The 26,311-nt window shown below is 50.5% G+C and overlaps 1 protein-coding gene across 4 annotated transcripts in view; it reads left to right on the forward strand.

The window, feature by feature from the left end:
* Positions 1-22,174, forward strand: part of NKAPD1 (NKAP domain containing 1) — a 28,278-nt gene extending 6,104 nt beyond the window's left edge. For 2 of the 4 annotated variants that reach the window (XM_078608122.1, XM_078608121.1), the window contains 4 exons: positions 2,673-2,779; positions 4,751-4,888; positions 8,722-8,775; positions 16,045-17,885. In XM_078608122.1, coding sequence (XP_078464248.1) covers positions 2,673-2,779; positions 4,751-4,888; positions 8,722-8,775; positions 16,045-16,459 — 714 coding nt within the window. In that variant the 3' untranslated portion in view covers positions 16,460-17,885. Of the gene's footprint in view, positions 1-2,672; positions 2,780-4,750; positions 4,889-8,721; positions 8,776-16,044; positions 17,886-21,629 lie in introns of those variants that run through there. The other 2 variants (XM_078608123.1, XM_078608124.1) reach the window with 2 other exon arrangements.
* The last annotated feature ends 4,137 nt before the right edge of the window (positions 22,175-26,311 follow it).

A 26,311-nucleotide genomic window follows, 5' to 3' on the forward strand; every position in this document is an offset into this window, starting at 1 on the left:
TCAGGTATAAATGAAATAGAAACACAAATCTAGTATACTTAGAAATGTAATGTAATACAACAGAGAGTCGGATAACATAACAGTCAACCCCCTACCTGGTTGATTACGTTCTTCCTGTGAATGCTAAATTTGAGAGAGAGATAAAACACAGAACCAGAGACATAGACAGACATATAAGTAGAGACAGATATCACAGAGCATTCTCAGGAAGAACGTAATCAACCAGGTAGGGTGTTGACTGTTATGTTATCCGACTCTCTGTTGTATTATATTACATTTCTAAGCATACTAGATTTGTGTTTCTGTTTCATTTATACCTGATGATGATTGCTTGTGTTGCAATCGAAACGTCGTATGCTAGTATTTAATTTATTATTTTCTCTTTATACGTGACTTTACCGAAAGAACCAAAGAGTAAAGATTCAACAATCCATTGCTCTGCACCCATTTCCTGGCCACTTGACAGCCTGAGCCTACATTGCCAGCGACTATTTCCAAGCAGTCTTCCATCCAGCCACTCGGCCGGCTCACGCCTGCCTAGCTTTCCGAGATCGAGCGCATTTACGGAGTGATTTGGTTGTGGGAAAGAGGGTATTAATTCTAGATTTGAAGCTTTCGTGACTGCAAGGATTCATACTCTTAGGTTTTTTCGGTAAAGTCACGTAGGTAAAAAATAATAAAATTAATAAAAGTAATAACTGAAATAAAATAATAAATCACGACGTTTCAGAGGCAACACAAGTCTCCGTCATCAGGTGGACCGTCACTTGATACAGTAAATTTAGCTGTGACGGTCCCACCTGATGACAGAGACTTGTGTTGCCTCCGAAACGTCGTGATTTGTTATTTTATTTGTATTATTACTTTTATTAATTTTAATTTTATTATTTTTTACCTACGTTAATTTAACCGAAAAAACCTAAGAGTCTGTGGGAAAGAGGTCGGGGAGGGGAGCGATGACGGCAGGGATAGCGGCGGCAGTGACGTCTGCCGATGTCAGGGCTGGGGAATGATGCAACACAAGAAAATAAATCAAGCGTCGGCCACGCAGGCCAAGCGTGGCGTCCTTAGAGGCAGCAGAGCCACACCAGGTCAAGAGGTCGGGGGCATTTGTGTGGAATGATTCATTTTTGGGGGCAGCGTGGCATGGCGGCAATGCTGTTGCGTCGCAGCAAGCAGGGCCTGGGTTCGATTCCTGACTTGGATGCTTTTCTGCGTGGAGTTTGTATGTTCTCTCTCCCCCTGTGCCCTGTGGGTTGCCCCTCATCCAGTTTCTTCCCATAGCTAAAAACAAAAATCGATGTAACTGTAATTGCCAAACATCACAATGCTGAAAATGACCTTGTAAATTACTCAATTAGAATTACACGTTAGCAACATCGCCCGGTCCTAAAATAGTTTTAACACTTGAATGATAAATCTTGACTTAAAGCTTTCGTGACTGCAGGAATTCATATTCTTTGGGTCTTTCGGTAAAGTCACGTAGATAGGTTCAAAGAAAATAACAAAAAATTACGACGTTTCGATCGCAACACAAGCGTTCGTCAACGTCGTAGTTTTTTGTTATTTTTTGTTATTTTCTTTGAACCTATCTACGTGACTTTACCGAACGACCCAAAGGACTTGAATGATGCCTTGCTGGATCAACAAGGTGTTGTACCATGTGGATCAGAGGAAGCTTCAATCCCTCGTGATCTCCGATCAGAATGAAACAGGTTTGGTGAACCGTGCAGATGGATGTAGCAAATTGAGATCTGAAAGAAAAAGAGACTGGAATTTTCATAGGGGGTGAGACCGATTTTGAGATGCGAGACAGTGGAATGATGTTCATTCAGGCCTGGCGTCGCTGTTGAGCAGGCAGAATGGATATGCCGGACGGTAGTGGCTATCTACGTGGCCTGTGATCCAGCACTGGAGGTTGTGAAACTCCCTTCCCGTCTTCGTAGAGGTGCCATACCCTGGCTCGACAGCAGATGGCAGTAGAGCAAGTGGAGACATCGCCATCTGTTTCCTGCTGTATAGGCATTGAGTGTCACCCACTGATGCGTGCGAGTTTTCTCCGGGTGCTCCTGTTTCCTCGCACGTGTATAAAAACTCATAATTGATTGGCTGAAAACATCTTAAAATAAAAACATACAGTAAGGTGGACCCTCTTGCAGAAGAGTCATTGTACTCGGTGTGGCATTCCTGGATACATAATTATTACAAGCGAAGAAGGGATTTTAAGAAGTGTTTTGCATGTCGGACGGAAACCAGACTACCTTTCAGAATTCCCGCGTACAAGCAATAATATTCAGAGGCCTATATGGAAAGGTTTGCAAACCCAATTGCTGTTCTGCAATCTCCAACTCGCAGCCCCATCGGGTTTGAGAGTCTCACAGATCTCTACGTGATCTACCTCCCCGCGCTTCTAAAGTACTGGGGTCACAGGCGCACATAGCCACCGCGCCTGGCTGTCAAAGAGCGTCCCAGTCCCAAGGCTTGAATCCAGGATCTCGGCCGTGATGACTCAGTACTTGGACACGGCCATTATGAGACCCCCCCGATTGACCTGGCCACCTCGTAATGCCTGGGCGTGTGCTGCTCGGGCTACGTGACGATGCGTACGTGCTTTTGCGCGTGTGTGCGTCCCTGCGCGTGCGTCTTTGTGTGCTTGCGCGCGCGCATTCCAGATGCAGGAAGTGAGCGTCATGTGGAAGCAGCGGCAGATGCAGACGTTCACCGAGGACGGCGGCGTCCGACGGAAACGGAGGCGCATGGCCTCTCCCGTCCTTGGAAGGTCGGCGGGGGGTGGTGGGTGGAGTGTGTGGAGGGGGGCGGGGGGGGGGGCAGAGTGGCGGTGGCTAGGAGATGTTATCTCCCTCGCCTGGTATGCAGGAGGTTGTGGGTTCGATCCCGGCCCTGATGCCTCCGGTTTTGCCCTCCGCATTTAGAATCGACGTGCGTTTGGATTATTTGGCTGATATAAATTTCCACATGATAAGTAAGCCACTTGGTTGAGCTATCATTCGTGGCTAGGTTGCTTCTGATAAAGAGCTATATAGCTCCGTGAGCCTTACCTGGTAAAATTAAAAATAATTTGTAGTTATCCTTACAGCGGAAAGTCACTCAAGGTCATCAAACGGTACTCGATGAGCATCATAAACTGGCACAGGATTCTTAACACACACCTGGAATCACTTGTAAATTCTCGTCGCAGAAACTCGCGATGACAACATTTCGTTGCTAGGGAAACCGAAAAAGTCTCTAAATCTCGTGACAAAACCACTAAGATTGCGCAGTCTTTATTGAAATTACTCTGAGCAATTACAGGCGGTGGTGACTGGGAATGTGACTAGCTATCAACTCGCTACACCTTTGGGTAATTCCAATAAACACCCCGCACAAGTACACATTGCTCTCACGGTGTTGACATGGCAGAGTAAGTTACTTGAAGCCTCCGGGGCCTCCTCTCGAGCGCTGGGCGGTGTGTACACTGCACACTGTGGCCACTCTGCCGGGAGCACGCGCGTTGTTTGCGCTGGACTTGTCGCACAGGTGGCTCGGGAACAAGAGCGCTGAGTCAGCACAGCGGGGGGTTTGAATCCTGCTTTCGGGCGCCCGTGATTAAACCGGGTTGCCAAGTGTAGCGCGTTGATTGTCACAGGCCCATTCAACCCTGCGTGTTAAAGTAACAAAAACATTTTTTTAAAATCATCGTGAAATTTTGATTCACCGTCGCCTCTCTGTCGATGTGATGTATAATTCGCTCGTTAAAGAAGCGGCAAACGCGGCCTTGGCAACTCTATCAACGCTATTGCTGTGGCTTTCATTAAAGGGTGGGGGGGGGGGGTAGGGGCAATGCATGACACAGTTTCTTTAAAAAAATCTTTAAATGAAAAAGTATAGAAGGGGGGCTTAGCCTTCAGCAGGGGAGCTGAGCACTCTATTGATCAGGATCTCTTGGAAGCCCCCTGATTGGCCAGGCTGGTGTATAAATTGATGCCGGTGATCGTGGCTGTGTATAAATTGAGGCCTGCGATTGTAACGGTTTATTAATCGCGGCTGTGCGAAAACAGGAAGCGGATACGGAAAGGCTCGACGATGGGATCGAGGCTGTGAGGCAGATCCCGATCCATGTCTGAGCCGCATCATTTAGAATGTGTCTCGTCGCTCTGTGAGTCTGGCAACGAGCTGCCGACCTGCTCCGGGAGAGCCACTTTATCCTACTTAAAGAGCCGCTTGTTTTTTTTACATGGTCACAAACGATGACGATGATGACGACGATGATGAAGACCCTGTAAGTTGAGCGATGTGAGGCAGCGTTCCCCAAGAGGACGCTCACCAGGGAGATGGAGCAATCTAGGGGCGCCGCGGTGGCAAGAGGTTAACTCCATTGCCATGGTGTGCAAGAGGTCGTGGGTTTGATCCTGACCCTGACGATGCCTGTTGTATAATTTAAGTTTGCGTGTTCTCCCCGTGGTCGCGTGGATTTTTCTCCAGGTCCTCCAACACATTGAGAATGAACATGCGCTTAGAGAGTATTTGGCTGCTATAAATTTCTACGCGACGACATTCCACTTCATTGAGCTATCATTTGTGAGCAGGTCGCTTCTGAAAAAGAACTATATAGTTCAATGGGCGTTACCTGGTTGAAATAAAAACACTAGTTTTATTTTTTCCTTTTGAGGAGTAAAGAACCGCCCTCCCCCCCGCAACCGTCGATCTGACGGAGCGACTTGCCGCCGCGCGTTCCTCTCATCCCCCGCAGAAGCCACATGCGGTGCGACGGCTACGACGACGACGACGACGATGCGGTGGCGGTGGCGACTACGGCGGCGGAGGCGAGCGACGATGGAAGAAGGTGGCGTCGGAGACTCCACGAGGCGGAGGCACCAAACCCCGACCGGTGAGAGACGAGGCCGGCGTGGGAGGTGAGGGCGCCACGGTGGCTAGGAGATGTTAACTACCTCGCCTGGTATACAGGAGGTTCGTGGGTTCGATCCCGACCCTGACGCCTGCTGCTGTATATTTGGAGTTTGCGTGTCTCTCTCTCTCTCATCATCATCACGGTGGCTAGGATATGTTGACTACCTCGCCTGGTATACAGGAGGGCGTGGGTTCGATCCCGACCCTGACGCCTGCTGCTGTATATTTGGAGTTTGCGTGTCTCTCTCTCTCTCATCATCATCACGGTGGCTAGGAGATGTTGACTACCTCGCCTGGTATACAGGAGGGCGTGGGTTCGTTCCCGACCCTGACGCCTGCTGCTGTATATTTGGAGTTTGCGTGTCTCTCTCTTTCTCATCATCATCACGGTGGCTAGGATATGTTGACTACCTCGCCTGGTATACAGGAGGGCGTGGGTTCGATCCCGACCCTGACGCCTGCTGCTGTATATTTGGAGTTTGCGTGTCTCTCTCTCTCTCATCATCATCACGGTGGCTAGGAGATGTTGACTACCTCGCCTGGTATACAGGAGGGCGTGGGTTCGTTCCCGACCCTGACGCCTGCTGCTGTATATTTGGAGTTTGCGTGTCTCTCTCTTTCTCATCATCATCACGGTGGCTAGGATATGTTGACTACCTCGCCTGGTATACAGGAGGGCGTGGGTTCGATCCCGACCCTGACGCCTGCTGCTGTATATTTGGAGTTTGCGTGTCTCTCTCTCTCTCATCATCATCACGGTGGCTAGGAGATGTTGACTACCTCGCCTGGTATACAGGAGGGCGTGGGTTCGATCCCGACCCTGACGCCTGCTGCTGTATATTTGGAGTTTGCGTGTCTCTCTCTCTCTCATCATCATCACGGTGGCTAGGATATGTTGACTACCTCGCCTGGTATACAGGAGGGCGTGGGTTCGATCCCGACCCTGACGCCTGCTGCTGTATATTTGGAGTTTGCGTGTCTCTCTCTCTCTCATCATCATCACGGTGGCTAGGAGATGTTGACTACCTCGCCTGGTATACAGGAGGGCGTGGGTTCGTTCCCGACCCTGACGCCTGCTGCTGTATATTTGGAGTTTGCGTGTCTCTCTCTTTCTCATCATCATCACGGTGGCTAGGATATGTTGACTACCTCGCCTGGTATACAGGAGGGCGTGGGTTCGATCCCGACCCTGACGCCTGCTGCTGTATATTTGGAGTTTGCGTGTCTCTCTCTCTCTCATCATCATCACGGTGGCTAGGAGATGTTGACTACCTCGCCTGGTATACAGGAGGGCGTGGGTTCGATCCCGACCCTGACGCCTGCTGCTGTATATTTGGAGTTTGCGTGTCTCTCTCTCTCTCATCATCATCACGGTGGCTAGGAGATGTTAACTACCTCGCCTGGTATACAGGAGGGCGTGGGTTCGATCCCGACCCTGACGCCTGCTGCTGTATATTTGGAGTTTGCGTGTCTCTCTCTCATCATCATCACGGTGGCTAGGAGATGTTAACTACCTCGCCTGGTATACAGGAGGGCGTGGGTTCGATCCCGACCCTGACGCCTGCTGCTGTATATTTGGGAGTTTGTGTGTCTCTCATCATCATCACGGTGGCTAGGAGATGTTAACTACCTCGCCTGGTATACAGGAGGTTCGTGGGTGTCGATCCCGACCCTGACGATGCCGGTATGTATATTTGGAGTTTGCGGTGTGTCTCTCTCTCCGTGGTCGCGTGGATTTTTCTCCGGGTGCTCCGGTTTTTCCTTCCGCATTTTGATATCAACATCACGCGTTTAGAGTATTTGGCCGCTATAAATTTCCACACGATGATAAGCCACTTCGTTGGGCCATCACTTGTTGTTAGGTCGCTTCTGAAAAATAGTTTTATAGCTCAGTGGGCCTTACCCGGTCAAATAAAAATAGTTTAGTTTCGGTGACCGTGTGGCATAATGGCTCACAATGGCCGCGTCAAATACACCGAATTGGCGTAAATTCACATTCGTTCACTTGAATATTTATTCCACTCGGAACATAGACGGGCAATGTTTTATTTCCAACGGGAAACAGATATTTGTTCCAACCAAGTCAATATTTGTTTCACTACTAATCAGTACCTTCAAATTAACGTTATACGTTAGGATCAGGCGCGGTATGTTGATTCGGACAAAGTGTGGGCCGAAGAGACGGCATGAAAAGTCAAACCGTGCTGAAAGCAAACCCCGAGTGGCCGTTCACAAATCAGTTGAGAAATGTTCTTAAAAATTCTATTTTAGTTGAAAATGCATGGAATTAGACTCGCATGCATATAGAGATTACCTCGTCACAGACAAATGTAACTGTAATTGCCAAACATGCTGTCAAAAAGCATGCTGTCAAGGTCATATCAAGGTTAATGCCCTCCGTCATTGCTATAAGGCAATTAAAGAGGGTGAGTGACATCATCTCTTGGGCGGTGTTGGCTTTCCACCATGCCTGTAACCCAGCACGAGGATTGGTGATTCACACTTATTGTTGCGAAAATTCCCTTCCATGTGAGCATGTCAAGGTGCCAAACCTTGGCTTGCCAGGGGAAGGCTGTACATCTGTCCCAGCTGTACGGGATAGAGAGTTGCCCCCTCGCTAAGCGTGTGTTATCTGCGGGGTGATTCGGTTTCCTGCCACGTGTATAAGCGCTCAGAAATTGGCTGAAAACATCGTCTAAATATATATGCACCTCCGTGTGTTGTGGATTGTGTCAAGTTGTGAAATGCACTTTGTGAGATGAATGAGGCTTATTATGATTATCCTCAACGAGGAGATGCACTATTCACTGTGAAAACTCCGAACGGGAAGTCCCATAGTCTCGCGTACATGATTCCGATCAGCGGCGGCAAGGAGTCCAACATAATTGTGGCGTTAAAAAACTAAAAAAAAGATAAAAATAAATGTGTATATTAAAAACATAAATAAATACGGCAATCCCCATTTTGAGCATTTCCCAGAATCTGGGAGGAAAAAACACATTTAGGAGGAGTAACGAGCTGGGTGTCCCGAGAGACGCTTCCCCCAGCGATGTCCGTTGCCTTGCTCGCGATAAGCGGCATCGCAAATGGAGCGGCCGCAATTAAATATCCTCCGGCGTTTACCGGTCTTTGCGCTCATTACCGCGTCTGATCTCCCCCCCATCTCCTCTCTAATTCGGGGGGAGTTCCAAAGTTATTTTTTTTTTGTTCTTTCTCGCACGTTGAACGCTTCTTTTTCCCCACCGCATACCCCTCCCCCGGTTCCTTCTCGCTGTTAAAAATGGAATTTTAATAAGCAAGCGCACACATTCGTCTTACTCTGACTGTTGTTATTATGGGTGGGCTTTCGCAGAGGCCATGATAACTGTCGCGAAGATGATGAAGGTTTAAAAGCTCAGTGGGCCTTCCTGCTGTATAGTTTATAGTTTTGTTTGTAGATCTTATTGGCGAAAAAACTGATGGAAATCTCTGCATGGTTGTACAGTCAGGGTTATTCAACATGAATTGCATTTTATTGCAATTAGGGAACATCGGCTGCTAGATGAAGGCTTATCCACGTTGTTGCCATCCTTCGCTGTTTTGTCCTTCCCCCGCACCTCCGATTAGCACGGTTGGCTACGTACGGTGCGAAAGAAGTTTGAAGCAAACATGTACATTGCGATGCAGCGGTCCATCCAGCACCTGTGCACGAGCTGGTCGGAGGATGTCCCCTGCTCGGCGTGAGAGTGGCTCGGCTGATGTTGTGTCAGCCGTCGCGCGATGACCCGTGCCCTCTAACCTCTCGCCCCACCGACCTCTCCTCCTCCCCGGTAGGTGGGGGCATGCTGGATTCTGGGAGCTCTACCCCAGCGATTACCGCCCACCGCTGTAAGTACGGCAGCCCAACCAGATTGTTAGGGCAAGTTCTGTTAGCGAGCACCTGTTAAGGCCGGCATGGCTCACGATGCAGATGTCTGGTCAGTGCCATGCCCAGCCACCGTTGTCTCCTCAGCGCCGATATGTAAACACCGCACCAGGTACTCTCACCTATCGCAATGCCGGCACGAGTGTTGGGGGGCAGGTGTGTGGCCACAGCTCCACGCCCGGCCGCTGTTGTCTCCCTCATGGCGATGTTCACACACCGCACCAGTTATAATGTTCATTTGACGCTGAGTCGACCTAGGGGAGACCTGGGACCGATTCCGATATCTGCCCCTGATGTTGGTCGTGAGTGAGAACCGAACCTGGGTTCATAGGGCTGCGCCACGGCTCCCCACGCGGCATGCGCACACACACGCACACACACAACAACAACCGCCATTCGCCACTAAGTGGCGGTGACGTCACCACGACGCTTGTGCCAGGCCATGTGCACCTTGAGGCCACGTGAAGTGTCGAACGCCCGCTGGCAGGAGGTCACGGGGCAGACCCAGCAGGTGCCACGGGTCGACTGACCGAGATGACCGAGATGACTGGCTGATGCACCACCTGTGCCCCCTACTGTGCCAACTTGCTGTGCTTTAGCCACCCGGCGCTCCGCTCGTTGTTGTGAGCGTCGCTCCTCCGCCCTCCGTTGTTGTTGGAGGGCGACTGCCTCCAACTGCCCAGTAGCGTCCTTCACGAGCCTCCTCCACTGAGGCCGATCTTGACACCGCTGGTACCAGTCATCGGCAAGTCCACTCAGCTCCACGTCCTCCTGTACCACATCACTCCATCTCTTCTCTAGCCCGTGCCGCGCCCGTTTAGCCCCCTCGATCCGGCCGAACAAAAGCTGTTTAGGCATGCGGTGGCTGGGCATGCGGGCTACATGACCCAGCCAACGCAGCCTTGCCTGCCGGAGGAGCTCACTGATGGGACTTTGCCCAGATCTTTCAAGGACTTGTGAGCTCCTCACACAATCCAGCCTGGTTAAACCCAGGATGGATCGTAGGCAGGCCAGCCTAAATGTTTCCAACCGGCGAAGATGCTCCACTAGGGGGGTCCACGTTTCGCAAGCATAGAGAAGGGAGGGAATGACCGTGGCCGAGAAGACCTGAAGCTTCGTGCGGAGCGACAGACCAGGTAGCTTCCACACAGCGTTACGCAACCGATGAAAAGATATTGCCGCTCGACTGATTCGGAGTGAGACCTCTGCTGATAAACTGGAGCCGGTCATGAGCACACTGCCCAGGTATGGGAAACTCTCTACTCTCTCCACAACTGCCCCATCACCGATTGGGAGTTGTGGGGGTGGAGTGCCCGATGGTACAAAATACCCAGGCAGGTGCTTAGTTTTGGTGGGGCTGATGGTAAGGCCCCACCTCTTAGTGGCACGCTCCAGTCTCAGCAGCAGCGTCTCCAACTCCTCTTCTGAATGAGCAGCTATTACCAAATCATCGGCATACATAACGTGGTTGACCAATAGGGAGCCATCCCTTGATCGCACCCGGGCGTCGATCAGCCTCCCATTGTATCTGTACCAAATGGTAATTCCCCCGGTACAGCTATTGAAGGCTTCACGAACTACGCAGTCGAAATAGATGTTAAATAATGTGGGAGCCAGAGGACATCCCTGTCGCACCCCAAGGTGTACAGGGAAAGGCTCCGACTCCCGGCCACGTAGTTTTACCCGGGCCCGCTCACCATCATGAAGGTCCTTAATGATCGTGAGCAGAGGGTCAGGGACTCCGAAAGCACGAAGAACAACCCAGAGCCCAGTCCTACTGATGGTATCATAGGCCTTGACCAGGTCAATAAAGCAGAGATGTAGGTCTTTTTGGAATTCCCTACACCTCTGCTGTAGCAGACGGACAGAAAATATGGCATCTGTGCAGGACCGCCCTTTCCTGAAACCACATTGGGGCTCCGCAAGCCTCTCCTCAGCATGCCTAGCAAGGCGATGTTGAATAATCCTTGCCAGGACCTTACCCGGCACACTGAGGAGTGAGATGCCCCTGTAGTTGTTACAGTCGGTACGGTCCCCCTTCTTAAAGAGGGGGACCACCAGGGCATCCTTCCAGTCCTGCGGAACCCGTCCAGTGGTCCAGACTGTTGTTATGATGTCATATAGGGCAGTCTGTGCACAAACGCCACCCTCCCTCAGCATTTCGCCTGGGAGATCATCTCTGCCCGGTGCCTTCCCTGGTCTCAGACTCCGGATCGCCCTCAGTACTTCCTCAACAGCCGGTACCTCAGCCAGCCACTCACAGGGGGTGACCTCTTCCAATATTTGAGGCACCGCAGCCTCAGCAGGGTTATCCCCACTTTGTGCCATGATGTTTTCCTGGCTGAGAGATTTTCCCTCCCCCAGGACCTCACAGAAATGCTCAGCAAATCTGCAAACCTGTTCCTGGGGGTCGGAGATTGGATCACCGTTTTTTCCTCTAATGATGGTAATAGGTGTGGCGCTGCAGGTTACTTTTTTGATGGAGTTAAATAGTGATTTGTGATCGCGGGCTACTGAGGCAGACTCCATCTCCTCAGCAACCCGCGACCACCACCCATCCTTACAGCGCCTCACGGCTCTCCGAACCTCCGAGCGAAGACTGCGGTAAACCTCCTCATTCTCTGACGTGGGATGCTGTAGGCGATGAGAGTGGGCCTGTCGCTTTTTCTCAATTAACCTGAACACCTCCTCCGTCAGCCAGGGTTCCCGGGGAGGTCTGGACCGCGTACCCAAAGCAGCCATTGCAGCTGCATGAGTCACAGTCTTAAACCTCGCCCATTTACCCTCGACATCAGGTGGAGTGGGGGACGATGCCAACCCCAGCTGCAAGCGATGATGAAATTCTCGCTTGCAACTTTCATCAGCTAACTTAGACCAGGCCACTTTTGGTTGGAATGGGATCCTGGGTGTACACCCACCACCGGAGTGGAAGAATGGCAGGCGCATCTTACAGATGACTAGTCGATGGTCAGAGGGCAGATCAGCTCCACGGTAGGTCCTGGTGTCAAGGACATGGGCTCGCATCCGCTGGTCCGTCACTACGTAGTCCAGCAGATGTTCTTGCTTGGACCCGGCATGCATCCATGATGTTGTGTGGATGCGCCGATGCCGGAAGAGCGTGTTGGTAATTACAAGCCCATGGGCTGCACAGAAATCTAGCAGCCTCCTACCGTTATTATTGAGCTGATCTGGCCCATGCCTTCCAATCACTCCAGACCAGGTGCCAGCATCATGACCAACTCGGGCATTGAAGTCACCCAACAAGATGACTCTGTCCCGAGTGGCCACTTTAGCCAGCACCTGTGACAGGAGGTCATAGAAAGCGTCCGACTCATCGGCTTTGCCTGCATCCCTCCACAGATGTTCGTCTTCGGTGGGGGCATAAGTAACCACGACCACCACTCCTCGCCTCTGGTTGATGGGAAGGCGAGCCCAAAGTATCCTGGGGCTTACAGCTTCCCACACCTCACCGCCACGCTCCCACGCCCCCTTCATTCTTTTGTTCAGAAGAAGAGCCACACCCTGTTGTTTGGCAGTCTCCTGCCCCGAGTAGAGGACTGTCCACCCCTCATGGTGGCAGGAGCCAGAACCGGTCCACCGGACCTCCTGAATGCCACAGAGATCCAGGCGGTACCGGTCCAGCTCCCGACAGAGGAGTGGCAGCCTCACACACACACACGCACACACACACACACGCACACACACGCACACACACACACACGCATAGAGCACTGCTGGCGTGGCACACCTTGAAGTCCACCACCTCGTGTGGATGAGAGGCCGCAGAAGGCATCTCAGCAGTTTGTTTTGAGGCGTCGTCTCTGTCCGGAGCCGCCGCGATGTCCCGCTGCTCCCTCTGCATGAGCTTCGAGTCGAAGTGCCTTCACCTCGTGGCGGCGTGACGCTGACGGTTGCGCCAGTTTCACGTAATTGCGAAACAAAAGGTAAAAGAACAGCAAGGACGAGGCCGCGTTGATAACGACGACGACGGCGGCGGTGACGGCGGCGGCGAGGTTATTCTTTAAACGTCCCCTCTTGGTCACCAGCTGCACGCACTCGTGAGCCCCCAGCGAGAGGCCACAGACAGAATCGAGCCAACGAACCACTGTACAGCCTTAACAGAATGTCGGAGCAAGTGCCGCTAGCGACCGTAGCCTTAACAGAATGTCGGGGGCGGGCGCTTTTCAGCGCGCAAACCGTGAAGGCCGACATCGTACACGAGGGGGTGGTGTTGACAGCACCCACCCCTGGTCGCCTTTGTCTCCCCCTGTGCTGATGTTTATGAGCCGCATCGGCTCCTTGTTCATGGCAGAGTTGAGCTGGGGGGGGGGGGAGACCCAAGGACCGCTTCGGATATTCGTCACCGGTGTTGCCGCAAGCGGGAATCAAACACTGGTCGCCGGGTTCTTAGCACAGTGAGCTAACCGCAGCGCCACCGTTCCACGCGCACGCGCGCACATGAGTCAATTGCATGGAAACACAAGCAGGGAGGGACTCTGTGGAGCCCGCGGAGTTTGCTGTAATCATCCCTCTCCTGTGGGGAATCCAGCAGCAAGCAATTAAACACAAGCACACACCCACACACACTCACATCCACACACACACCCACATCCACACATCCACATCCACACACCCACATCCACACACATCCACACACACACATCGACACACATCCACACACCCACATCCACACACAACAACAACAACCGCCATTCGCCACTAAGTGGCGGTGACGTCACCATGACGCTTGTGCCAGTCTATGTGCACCTTGAGGCAACGTGAAGTGTCGAACGCCCGCTGGCAGGAGGTCACGGGGCAGACCCAGGTGCCACGGGTCGACTGACTGAGATGACTGGCTGATGCACCACCTGTGCCCCCTACTGTACCAACTTGCTGTGCTTTCGCCACCCGGTGATCCGCTCGTTGTTGTGAGCATCGCTCCTCCCCCCTCTGTTGTTGTTGGAGGTGCGATTGCCTCCAACTGCCCAGTAGCGTCCTTCACAAGCCTCCTCCACAGAGGCCGATCTTGACACCGCTGGTACCAGTCATCGGCAAGTCCACTCAGCTCCACGTCCTCCTGTACCACATCAGCTCCATCTCTTCTCTAGCCCGTGCCGTGCCTGTTTAGCCCTCTCGATCCAGCCGAACAAAAGCTGTTTAGGCATGCGGTGGCTGGGCATGCGGGCTACATGGCCCAGCCAACGCAGCCTTGCCTGCCACAAAGATAGAAAAGACAAAGATCCTCCGAATAGCCTTAAAAGACTAGGGGCAAGTGCTGTTAGCGAGCACCTATGAAGGCCGGAACGGTACACGAGGGGGTGGGTGGCCAGCACCATGCCCGACCGCCTTTGTCTCCCCAGTGGTGATGTTTACACACCGAACCAGGTACTCATTTCAGGCTGAGTCGACCTAGGGGAGGCCCAGGACCGGTTCAGATAATCGTCACTGGTGTTGGCCGTGAGTGGGAATCGAACCCGGGTCGCCTGGTTCATCGCGCAGCGCGCTAACCGCTACACTACCGCTCGCCAGCCTTGCCTGCCACACACACACCCACACACCCACATCCACACACACACATCCACACACACACATCCACACACACCCACACACACACACCCACACACACACACCCACATCCACACACACACATCCACACACCCACAAACACACACCCACATCCACACACACAAACACACCCACACACACATCCACACCGTTTGTAGTTCTATATATTTGGATTTCTTTTTTACGTCCGTTAAACCATACCAATTATAAACGGTAACCTTTGAACCCATACTCTATCGCAATCCATGCGGAATGCGGAATGTTATTTTATATCATTGTCTTGTCTGGCGTGCGGTCGTTTTTGTGCGAGTGCATGCGTGCGTGCCCAGTGCACCTCATTACTCGTCAAGTTCAAAATTATTTTTAAAAATTCGCTAAATGTCTTTTTAATAAGGCCAACCTCACAGACTCATCCTTCTTTAGAAGCGAAGCCTGCCTCCGATACGCACTGCACGAGTTTGCGCATTGGTGCTCCTAATTAAAGGAAAGTCATAAATAACCGTTTAATGATGATTATGATGATTGCTGTGTGTGTGTCCCTCGTGTGTGTGTGCGCGCGTGTGGCCTGGCATGTGCGGAGCGGCAGTGCAGCGTTTAGAGCGAAGCTGCGCTACGAACCCGGCGGCCCGAGTTCGATTCCCGCTCACGGCCAACACCAGTGACGATTATCTGAACCGGTCCTCCCCTAGGTCGACTCAGCCTCAAATGAGTACCTGGTGCGGTGTGCAAACATCGCCACTAGGGAGACAAAGGCGGCCGGGCGTGGTGCTGGCCATCCACCCCCTCGTGTGCTGTGCAGGCCTTCATTGGTGCTCACTAACAGCACTTGCTGTTAAGGGTATGCAGGGGATCTTTGTCTTTGTGGCCTGGCATATAAAAATGTAGAATTGTACATTTGTATGTGTGTACGTACATGTCATTGAACCTAAAACAACCGGGTCTGTCTTGCTTGTGACTTCCATTCAGGGCGTCTTCGCCACTTCACCTGGCCTCAAAGCGCACCTAGCCTGGCACAGGCTGATGTTACATCACAGCCGCCGTGTGCGGAATGGCGGTCGCTGTGTGTTGTTGCACGTGTGTGCATTATTTTAGCGTTTCTCACGTGGCACGGTTGTGTTTGTGCCGATTTATATTTTGCTGCATTGATGTGCTTTTTGTTTTGCTTTTGCCATGTTGGTGCTCCAGGTGAGTCTTGCAAATTAGACTCTCTCCTGGGCCCTCTGAGTTCTCATCCTGGTTACACAAATCAGCTGGAACTGGTACTGTGGGGAGCGTCATCAAACAAACCCCAGCGATCAGTGGCGAGCGATATCTGAATCCGTCCTGGGCCTCCCCTAGATCGACTCAGCCATCGATTCTTAGTCCTACCCGGTACGGTCTGTAAACGTCGGCAGCTGGTGGACAAAGTTGGGCGGGGCGTGATGCCGGCCACACCGACGCCACCACTGCGTGTGCCGTGCTGGCCTCAACATTCGCTCACTTTATGTACACGTACACATATACATGTGTGTGCATGTACACACGAGTGTTTCTGTACGCACGTTCGCTGACGATGTGCAATAGCACGTCAACGCACTTGCGTGCATATGATGTGCACATGCTGTGTGTTCTCACGCGCGCGGCCTTTCTCGCGCGCGTGTGTATTGTGTGCACGCGCGAGGACAAAGTAACAAAAGGATCAAAGCAAGGAACGGTCCACTCCGGCACTTCTCGTCGTCATCGTCGTCCTCATCCTCCTCCTCGTCCGCCACCAATGAAGCGGCCGCGCGCCGCTGCGGTAGCGGCGAGAGACGGACTCGGCAGAAGAAGAAGAAGAGGCGCAAAGAGAAGCGCGGAGAGGAGCGCGGAGATGAGCGACGACGCAAACGCAGGCGGGGCGCCGAGGAGCGCGGAGGAGACGGCGGCGGCGGCGGCGACGAAGAACGCGAGGGCAGAGCGGAGCGCCGTCGCGAGCGCCGAGACAGACGCTCGGGCGAGCGGAGGGACGGCCGCAGCGACGACGGAGAGGGCGGCAAGAAGAAGAAGAAGAAGCGACGGCAGCGGCGGTTCGAGGGGGCCCGGCCTGGGGGTCACGACCCCTAGGGATATTCACTAAACTGTTGGACAGTGGCGGGGTGCTTGACGCATCTGGCACGCGACTTGGTTTTCGCACTGCCCGCGGCCGCACGCTGAGGCCTACGTCCTGACAAAGAGCCCGTGAAAGATTGAAACTGTTTACTTTTATTGAACGATTTTTATTTCACCAGGTAAGACCGACCTGCTTTTTCAGAAGCGACCTGACCACAAATGATAGCTCAACAAAGTGGCTCATCGCGTGGAAATGTACAGCAGCCAATTACTCTAAACGCGTGATGTTGATTCTGAATTTGGAGGTGGGAAAAAACCAGAGGACCCGGAGAAAAATCTACGCGACCGCGGGAAGAGAGGGAGATGCACGCACCCACACTCCAAATATGCAGCAGGCGTCGGGGTCGGGATCGAACCCAGGCGAGGTATACTCTTTGGTTTTTTCGGGAAAGTCACGTAGGTAAAAAATAAAATAAACAATAACTAAATTAAATCACGACGTTTCGGGCGCAACACAAGCGTCCGTCATCAGGTGGGAAAGCATGGTCTACTGCTGATGTTTTTTTACCGAAAAAACCAAAGAGTATGAATCCTTGCAGTCACGAAAGCTTCAAATCTAGAACCAGGCGAGGTAGTTAACATCTCGCCATATATTTATCGGTCACCGGGAGCATCCTGGGAATATTTCTGACGTGACCAACAATGGCTGTGTCCAGAATTTACCCGTCGCTCTCTCCGTACTCGGTCGACGCGCATGTTTTCGGTCGCGTTCTTGCAAAAACGCCAAAACGTTAACGTGCGGTTGTCCGCCAAAAGGTGTTCGACTCGGCCCACACGTCACTCCAGGCGTTTGTGAAAGGAGTACCGCTTTGATGGGGAATTCAACGGTGTGTGTCTTATATATATTGAAATATATATATATATAATCTCACCGCGCGCCGCAAGAACGTTTAATTTCCATCGCGGGCTCGCGGTGCCGTCAGCGGGAGATTTGTTATCCCCCCCCCCCTCCCGAGATGAAAGTTTTATCGTAGAAAAACAAAAACGGCGACTTCTGAAATCTTTCAGTGGCACACAGCGGGGGAGGGGGGGGGGTAATCGTTTCTCAGACCGCCTCACCCCCTTTTCCCCAGCCGATGAGTGTTTTTGTTATCGACCGCAAAGTGCCTCGGGCGTTTCACCGTCATGGAGCAAGACAACCCCCCCCCCCCTCCCCGAGCGGGTTGGAACTACTTTTTAAATCCTGTGCGCGAACCCCCTCGATTATTTTTCTTACATTCGAGTCGTCGTTGCAGCCACTCTAGAGTATTGCGGTGCTTGAGTGCGATGAATGGATAAAAAACGTGTTCGGTTTTTTTTTTGGGGGGGGGGTTCGGTTTTGTACGCCTTGTACGTTTTTGTAAGTTAGTGACGTGTAAAAATAAAACAACCACAACGCTCACCTTCGAATCCTGGTGTGCAGGGAGCGGATCTGTAAGGCGTTAAGAAAAACTCGACAGGTTTGTCACTACTCTTTGGTTCTTTCGGTGACGTCACGGTGGTAGAAAATAAAATAAATAATAAATCACGACGTTTCGATCGCAACACAAGCGGTCGTCCTCAGGCGGAAAAAAAAATCTAGCAGTGGAACTGCTGAACCAGCGAGAGAGCTGTTACAACAAGAGGTTATATATGTGGTGATGGGCAAGCAAGCGTGGTCTGAGCTGGACAGGAATTTCATCCCCGGACGCAAGCACATCAGTTGTGTTAATGGGGGAGATTAGGGAGAGAGAGATTAGCATGAAATGAGCTTCCGTCGCCGCATAAGAGTATCATCCGCACATATGCGCACAACAGCAGTGTTCATGGGAGATTAGCACAATGTTGCTGGGAGAGATTAGGGGGATTAGTAAGTTAATGTTATGTCTATGTGTAACACAAGCTGCGGCGCTGCTAACTGCGCTGCGGGGAAAGCACGTCCACGCAAGAGAACGGTGGTCGCGCCAGTGAGACACAAAGCCCATCACACAGACAGAATCATCGATACATCGAGGCTAAGGGAGCAGAGGTGGCCATGTTAGTGAGACCCCAGCCCGTTAATGCAGAGGGACATAACAGGGCAATGCAACTCGGAGAGTCGGAGATAACAGCCAAACGGCAGGGAAGAATGGAAGCACCACGGCAAGTTACGACTTTGCTTGGTTAATAACGTCCTTCCAATGATTGCTCAGCTTGTACCCATCTTCTCGGTAGAAATTGTCTCTGTGTTTATATATCTGGATGGCTTCATGGACAAATCTTTGATAGTAGTCCGAAGGTTTGCAGAGTACCTTGGTCTTGGAAGAAACAATATCGTGCGAGCCCACTGCGTTAAAACAATGATCAGCCACTGCAGAGGTATTGGTTCTGCCATGTTTCAAATCTGTCTTGTGTTTGCGAACACGGTCCGAGACATGTCGTTTCGTTTCCCCAATGTAACTGCTGCCGCAGACACAACTTAGTTTGTAGACACCAGGGTATTGCATGTTAGGAATGACATCCTTCACAGATGGGATCAAATCACGGATTTTGTGTACTGTATTGAATCGGACCAGGATCTTGTGTTTAAGATTTTGGAAAAATATTTGGTAACACCTGCTATGTATGGCAAGGTGATGGTTTTGATTGGGTCCTCAGATGGTTGTCTCCCCATGGTTGGGGCTACAGCTTTGCGGATTGTGCGGTCTGAGTATCCATTTATCTTGAGGGCTTGGTGTACGTGCTCCAGTTCACTGGCTAGGTGGCGCTGGTTGGAGATGCAACGGGCCCTATGGTGTAGTGTTTTGATGAGGGAGTTCGTCTGGGCCAGATGGTGGTGGGAGTCGGGCTTTAGATAGGAATCCGTGTGGGTGGCTTTCCTGTAGACGGAATGTCCCAACGAGCCATCAGGCATCTTCTAGATCAAAACACTCAGGAATGATAGCTTGCCATCATTTTCCACTTCCATGGTGAATTTGATGATGGGTGTATGGAATTTATGTGGTTGAAAAACTGGTTCAGTGCTGGCTGGCCATGTGGCCGGATGACGAAAGTGTCATCTACGTATCTCTTCCACAGAGAAGGACGTAGGGTGGATGTCAGGATGGCATCTCTTCAAATTTCTCCATGAAAACATTCGCTACCACTGGTGATAAGGGAGAACCCATAGGGGTACCTTCATTTTGTTTGTAGAATGTACCATTCCAGATGAAGTAAGTGTTGGTAAGGCAGTGCCTCACCAGAGATGGTACATCAGGATTCAGTCCCTGTTGGACCAAGTCTTCAATGATTGCTATGGTGTCAGGTACAGGTACCTTGGGGAACAGATATACTACATCGAAGCTGACAAGCAAATAATCTGGAAACAGTGAAATGTCCTTGATTAGAGAAACCAAGTGAGCTGAGTTAAGTACTGCTGAGGTTGTCTTGCCCGTGAATGGAAGCAGGGTCTCAGACAGAAATCGGACCAGTTCGTAGGTAGGCGAGTTGATGGTGGTAACGATAGGACGGAGTGGAGTACCTTCTTTATGGATTTTTGGAAGACCATTAAATCTGGGTGGTCTAGCAGCTGGCGGTTTTAGAGAGAGCTGCTTGATCGATTCGATTAGAGAAGTGGAATTAGTGATGATATTGTTGGTTTTTGTAGCCAGGCTGTCGTTGCAGCCACTCGAGAGTATATATTATTATATTATTTTATTATGTTTTATTATTATTTTATTACTTCCCTTCTACGTGACTTTACCGAAAGAACCAAGAAGAAGTATTTAGGTGCTTGAGTGCGACGAATGGGTAAAAATGTGTTCGGTTTTGTACCACTTGTCCGTTTTTGTAAGTTATGACGCGTAAAAATAACCAACAACAACAACGCTCGTCTTCGAATCCTGGTGTGCAGGGAGCGGATCTGTAAGGGTTTAAGAAAAACTCGACAGGGTTGTCAATACTCTTCGGTTCTTTCGGTGAAGTCACGTCGGTAGAAAATAAAATAAAACAAAAATTAAAATATCACGACGTTTCGATCGCAACACAAGCGGTCGTCGTCACCAAAAGTCGGTACATCAGGATTCGGTCCCTGTTGGACAAATGTGCAGCTCCGCCTGGCACTGCCAGGTAGCGACCTTCACGGGCCTCGTCCACAGAGGCCGAGCTGAACACCGCTCGCACGAGTCATCTGCAAGTTCACTCGGCTGCAAATCCTCACGTACCGCAAAGGGCCCATTTCCTATCGAGCAACTTTATAACGGAGACGAAGATTCCCCCTAAAAGCCTTACCAGACTGTAGGGGGCAAGTGCTGTTAGCGAGCACCTATGAAGGCCGGCACGGCACGCGAGGGGGTGGGTGGCCAGCACCACGCCCGGCCACCTTTGTCTCCTTGGTGGCGATGTTTACACACCGTACTCATTTGAGGCCGAGTCGACCTAAGGGAGGCCCACGACCCATTCAGATAATCGTCACAGGTGTTGGCCGCGAGCGGGAATCGAACTCGGGTTTGCCGGCTTTGTAGCGCGGCGTGGCGCTTACCCGCAAACACACACACGGAACGATGATCGAGACTTGCTGCGGGGGTGGTCTGGGTGGGAGTTTTCTTTTTTCCTGCCGTTTGCGTTTCACAGGGGTGTGGCTGCTGCTGTCTGTTGGGGTTTGCCGTGTAAACAGGCCTCTCCCCGGCATCGGATAGCTGCCCCCCCACTCTCATCGTCTTCGTATCTCAAGTGTGTCGGAAATGTTTCAACGCTTGCCTGCCTGCCGAGATAATACGTGGCGATTTTCTGTAATTACGTGCAATTACTTGATATTTATTTTAGCGTTCGTTTTGCAATGAATGTTGAAATAATTGTCCTGCCAAGTTGGTAATAATTGTGTTTTTATTTGTTTGCCTTCGTGACCGCGGGAAGTGCTTTTTGGTGATTTGTGTCGACGTTGGGAATTCTGAGCACTTGGGCGAGCATTGTGGAGTTCCTGGATTTGAGTTATGCTCTCCCACTTTAATTCTTTTTTTGTATTAGTATCATCATCATCATCCTCGTTTACACACCGCCGATTCCCCAGACTTTTTCAACAGGATCATGATGAGAGAGCGTTGCTGCTACGTGTAATCCTCATTCGGTAGTTTTCAGGTCCTTTTTTACAATTGGGACGTTTGGCCAACACCAGGTTACATTGTTTGGTTTTCATTGTATTTTTCTTTAGCTATGGAAGGACACTCAAGAACCCGGAGAACACCATACAGAAGAGGGGGACAGAATACAAACTCTGCTCAGAAATGCATCCGGAGCGGGGGAATCGAACCCTGGAACTTAATGCACTGTGGTACAAGTGGTACCCCTGCCACCCTGCACCATCCTGCACCACCCTGCACCACGCTGCCCTCACCCTGCCCCACCCTGCACCACGCTGCCCCACCCTGCACCACGCTGCTCCACCCTGCACCACGCTGCCCCACCCTGCACCACGCTGCCCCACCCTGCCACTTAAGCACAGCCAGTTAGTAGCAATGTTTGTGTTGGAGCCAGGGTTGCCTTTCCATAAATTTGCTCGATAGGCTATGGCATGTAATTTTCCGATGATGATGACTTACAAAAGCACGTTCCCATATTACCACAATTTTGTGAATGTATTTTATAAAATCAGATTCCCATAACTCTGTAATTGTTTTGTCAATTTGTATCTTCTTCTGTGCGTGCTATGATGTTATGACAAGTCCGAGTAAACATTAAATATGATATATATGTGAACCTTGTTTGCTTGTATCTATCAAAATGATACCGGCAAAGAGGGCGCTGTAGATAGAACTGCTCAACCCGAGGTGTCAAAGCTTTGATCCGTGCATTGCCTCTGTGCTGTTCGCCTTGTGGCGTGATTCTCCGGGCCTAACACGGGTGGCGAGACGAGGCCATGTAGGAGGATGTCTCTGGTGTAGGCCAATCAGTTTCAAGAACAATGCGTAACATTAGTGCCAAAACGTGTGTGCATGTTTCACCACGAAGTATGTGTGGTTCGTGCAGACTTGACGATGCAGCAGGTATCTGTTTTGTGTTTGAACATCTTCACTCTCTAACACGTAGGCTTTCGCGACCAATATTATTCATAATCAACGTTTTTGGGTTTAGATCGCGTTATTTATAAATGTGTCGTAACCCTCCACCACCCGACACGGCCAATCAGTAAAAAAGTGTCACGTTGACAAAAGATAAAAAGTTCACTGCTTTAGCCCACCGATGTGTTGAAGCATGAAACCACAACATTTACAATTTTTTTGAGTACGACGTGGGCTAAAGCAGTGAACTATTTTGTCTTTTGTCAACGTGACACTTTTTTACTGATTGGCCGTGTCGGGTGGTGGAGGGTTACGACACATTTATAAATAACGCGATCTAAACCCAAAAACGTTGATTATGAATCTTCACTCTCACTATATTCTTTCCGAGTATGGACTATTATTCAGGGTGCTTAAAAAAAATGTGAACACTTCTGAGAATTTGCAACAACACCACGAGAAATGTTTGTGCCTCCGGGTTCTGGAGACCACCTGGAGAAGTTTCCAGGCACGCGTTGACAATGATGGCGAACAAGTGGAGACTCTTTGACTTTTTGAAGCCATTATGTTACTGTGTAGTATCCGTTCTTTTCCCATAAAAAAACGATAGTCCCGTGTAGGTGTTAACATCTTTTTGAAGCACCCTGTTCATTCCATCGTCGTCAAACGTTCGTCAACCGCAGTTCACTCCCAACGTTAACTCGCCGTGAGTAGCTTCCATCATCGCCGCAACTTTAGAATCCGTGTCGCGCTTTGGAGCGCGCGCACACGCGCGTTCCAAAAATTGACGATGGCAGAGAACCGCCAATGCTTCTCTTTCTTCCTGGCGAGCGATTGACACCAATTGAATCGTTTCTTTTGTTGTTGCATTTACTCACCGTGATTATCCGGAATTTTAACAATTGTTTCGTAATTATTTAGTCAGGAAATGGAATATTTAAGGGAAATTCAAACGAGCAACGCTAATGACAAAACACGTTGACGTTTAACAAATTGGACGAGGCGAAACAAATATGGGTCGTAAGTGTACAACTTAAGGCTAGGCAGCCGCCAAATAAAATGCCTTTATTTACGGAAAGTTGTTCTGACTGTAGTTGCTGAGCTGGTACGGCTTAGGGTCCGAGTTCAAATCCGGCTTTCAGCGCGTTAAGAGAATGGTCCGCAGAAGTGGATACGACGAACTAATAATGTCCAAAATATGAGAATACGTTTTCCCCTTTTTTCTGGTAACAAAAGAGGTGTTGAGATATATTCTTGGTTATTTCGGTAAAGTCACGTAGAAGGGAAATAATGAAATGATATGCAACACAAGCAATCATCATCAGGTGTGGATTTCACACCTGATGATGATTGCTTGTGTGGATTTCACACCTGATGATGATTGCTTGTGTTGCAGTCGAAACGCCGTGAGAATTTTTATTGTTTTATATTAATATGATTTTATTATTTTCCTTCTACGTGACTTTACCGAAAGAACCAAGAATATGAATCCCTGCAGTCACGAAAGCTTTAAATCAAAATTTAGGTGTTGAGATGTTAAAACACCAAACTTAAACCTTTTCCAAGGAATCTCAACACCTGTTTTGTTTGCCAGAAAAAAGGGTAAAACTTATACTCAATTCTAAGGTTGCTTCGATGACCTCCGTTCCTCTCAGGAAGGGGAGTGGGGCAGCATTATTTCATTTCCATGATGACGGTGACGCGTTTGCGTGTCTCCCCGCGACCACGGGGAGACACGCAAATGCGTGAGGGTCGGGATCGAACATACGACCTCCTGTATACCGGGCGAGGTTGTTAACACCTCGCCACCGCGGCGCCTTTGATCTTCAGCGGTGGCGTAGCGCTCTGCTCTCTGACCTCTGAGCCACCGATGCCACCTCCCAATCAACGAAACTCTCATCGCGAACGACATCACTCCCATGTCCTCCTCTGCGCCACCTCTTGGGCACGAGATACACTGGCAACTCGGTCAAGCAGAGAAACAGAATAAAAAAGAAACCCTCCGGTTTTTAACATTTTATTTTATTAATGTTCAAGCAAGGTTCATCATTATAATCATCACATTTGCCGTCCTGTTGTTAACTTTTCATCGAATGTTTTTTTTTCTTTTCTCTCGCCACGCATTTTTATTTTTTTTTAAAGAAAATTCTCCCAATACAAACCACACGCTTTGTCAACTTCGGCAATAGAGCAAAGTATACTCTCGTTATTGCAGTGGCGTTGGCTTTTTTCGTCTTACAAAAAGAAAACAAAAATTAAAGCCACTGCTCGATGCTGTTCCCTTTCAAGCAAGGGCTCGTTACGGTGTTATTATTCAGCTTCTTTTTAGTGGTAGCATATTATATTGGTTTTATTTTATTCAAAAGAGAAGTTACTTGGGTCGTGTCGCTTAAAAATGTGTCTGGTTAGTAGCACGGTAGTAGTAGTAGCTTGGAATATCTACAGGATATAGACTTGCTGCATAAAATCATTTTGCACATGCCAAACACATTGACATGCACACACACACATATAGACAGGATAGACTTGTTTGGCCGAGTGGTGTTTGCGAGCACCTATTAAGGCCGGCGTGGCGCATGAAGGGGCGGTATCGCCGGCATGAAACGACACCAGGCCCAGCCGCATTTGTATCTCACCCCCAAACCCCACTGCTCGTTTTAGTCTGAGTCGACTTAGAGGAGGAGGCCCATGACACTGGTGGCGAGGTTCCCTGCGTCGAAGAGTCGAACCCTGATTTGCAGGACTCGGCGCCACGCACGCTGATCGGGGCACGAGGTTATGCCGTGGCCAACACCACACTCGGCCGCCTTTGTCTCCCCAGTGCTAATGTTGACAAATCACACCAGGTACTCGTTTAAGGCTGTGTCAACCTATGGGAGACCTAGGACACGTTCTGACGAAACACGCCACTCATTAACCGCGGCCGGGGAATCGAACTCGGGTCGCCGGGTTTGTGGCACGGTGCGCTAACCGCTGCGCCACCGTTCCACATGACACCACTCCTCGCGGATAGACATACAAAGACAAAGTTCCCCCCCCCCCATAGCCTAAACAGACCGTTGGGGCAAGTGCTCTAAGCGAGCACCAACGCAGTCAGACAGACAGACAGACACACATCCCCTGAACGAGCCTAGATAGACTACTGGGACTGGTCCTGTCAGCGAGCACCTATTAAGGCCACTCCTGCACACACACCGCGGGGTACATGAGCGGTTCCGAACCACGCTCAGGCCGACCGCTTTCACCTCCCTGCCCCAGCGCTTAGGTTTGTTGACACAAAGCAAGCAAGCATCGTTTTGGCTGAGTGGACCTAGAAGAGACCCACACCTTGTCTACACACACAAACGCGCGCGCGCGCGCTCGGTGAGGATTGGCATCAGGAACGGTTTGTGGGGATCACGAAACCAATTATGGCAATGTCCCTCAAGGTTAATTCACATTTCAAAGTAATTGGGAGTCAATTTTCCATTCATTACCCGAGGTTAATCTGGATTCGAACAACAAAAAATATGGATGATGCAACAACAACAACAACAAACAAACAAAAAAACACCCAACCAGTCAAGGGGGTCAAGACACTTCCCAAATGCCGGTCAGGGGTCAGGCCGTGGGTCAGCAACGTTAGACGCGAGAGCCTCCTCCAGTGTGGAGCAGAGATGTGAAACCCAGGCTGGCCTCAGCGGTGAAATGAACTCAAGTTGACTTGAGCAGACACAGCGGAGGTGTGTCGGCATTGTGGTGATTTTCGAACAACAACACAAATCTACCGTCATCTCGTTCGAACTATCTATCCGCGAAGACCTTTAGAAATATGTATTTCTAAGTTTATGCGTAT

The sequence above is a fragment of the Lampetra planeri genome, chromosome 29, assembly GCF_965212315.1.
Source record: "Lampetra planeri chromosome 29, kcLamPlan1.2.h2, whole genome shotgun sequence".
Classification (NCBI taxonomy): Eukaryota; Metazoa; Chordata; class Hyperoartia; order Petromyzontiformes; family Petromyzontidae; genus Lampetra; species Lampetra planeri.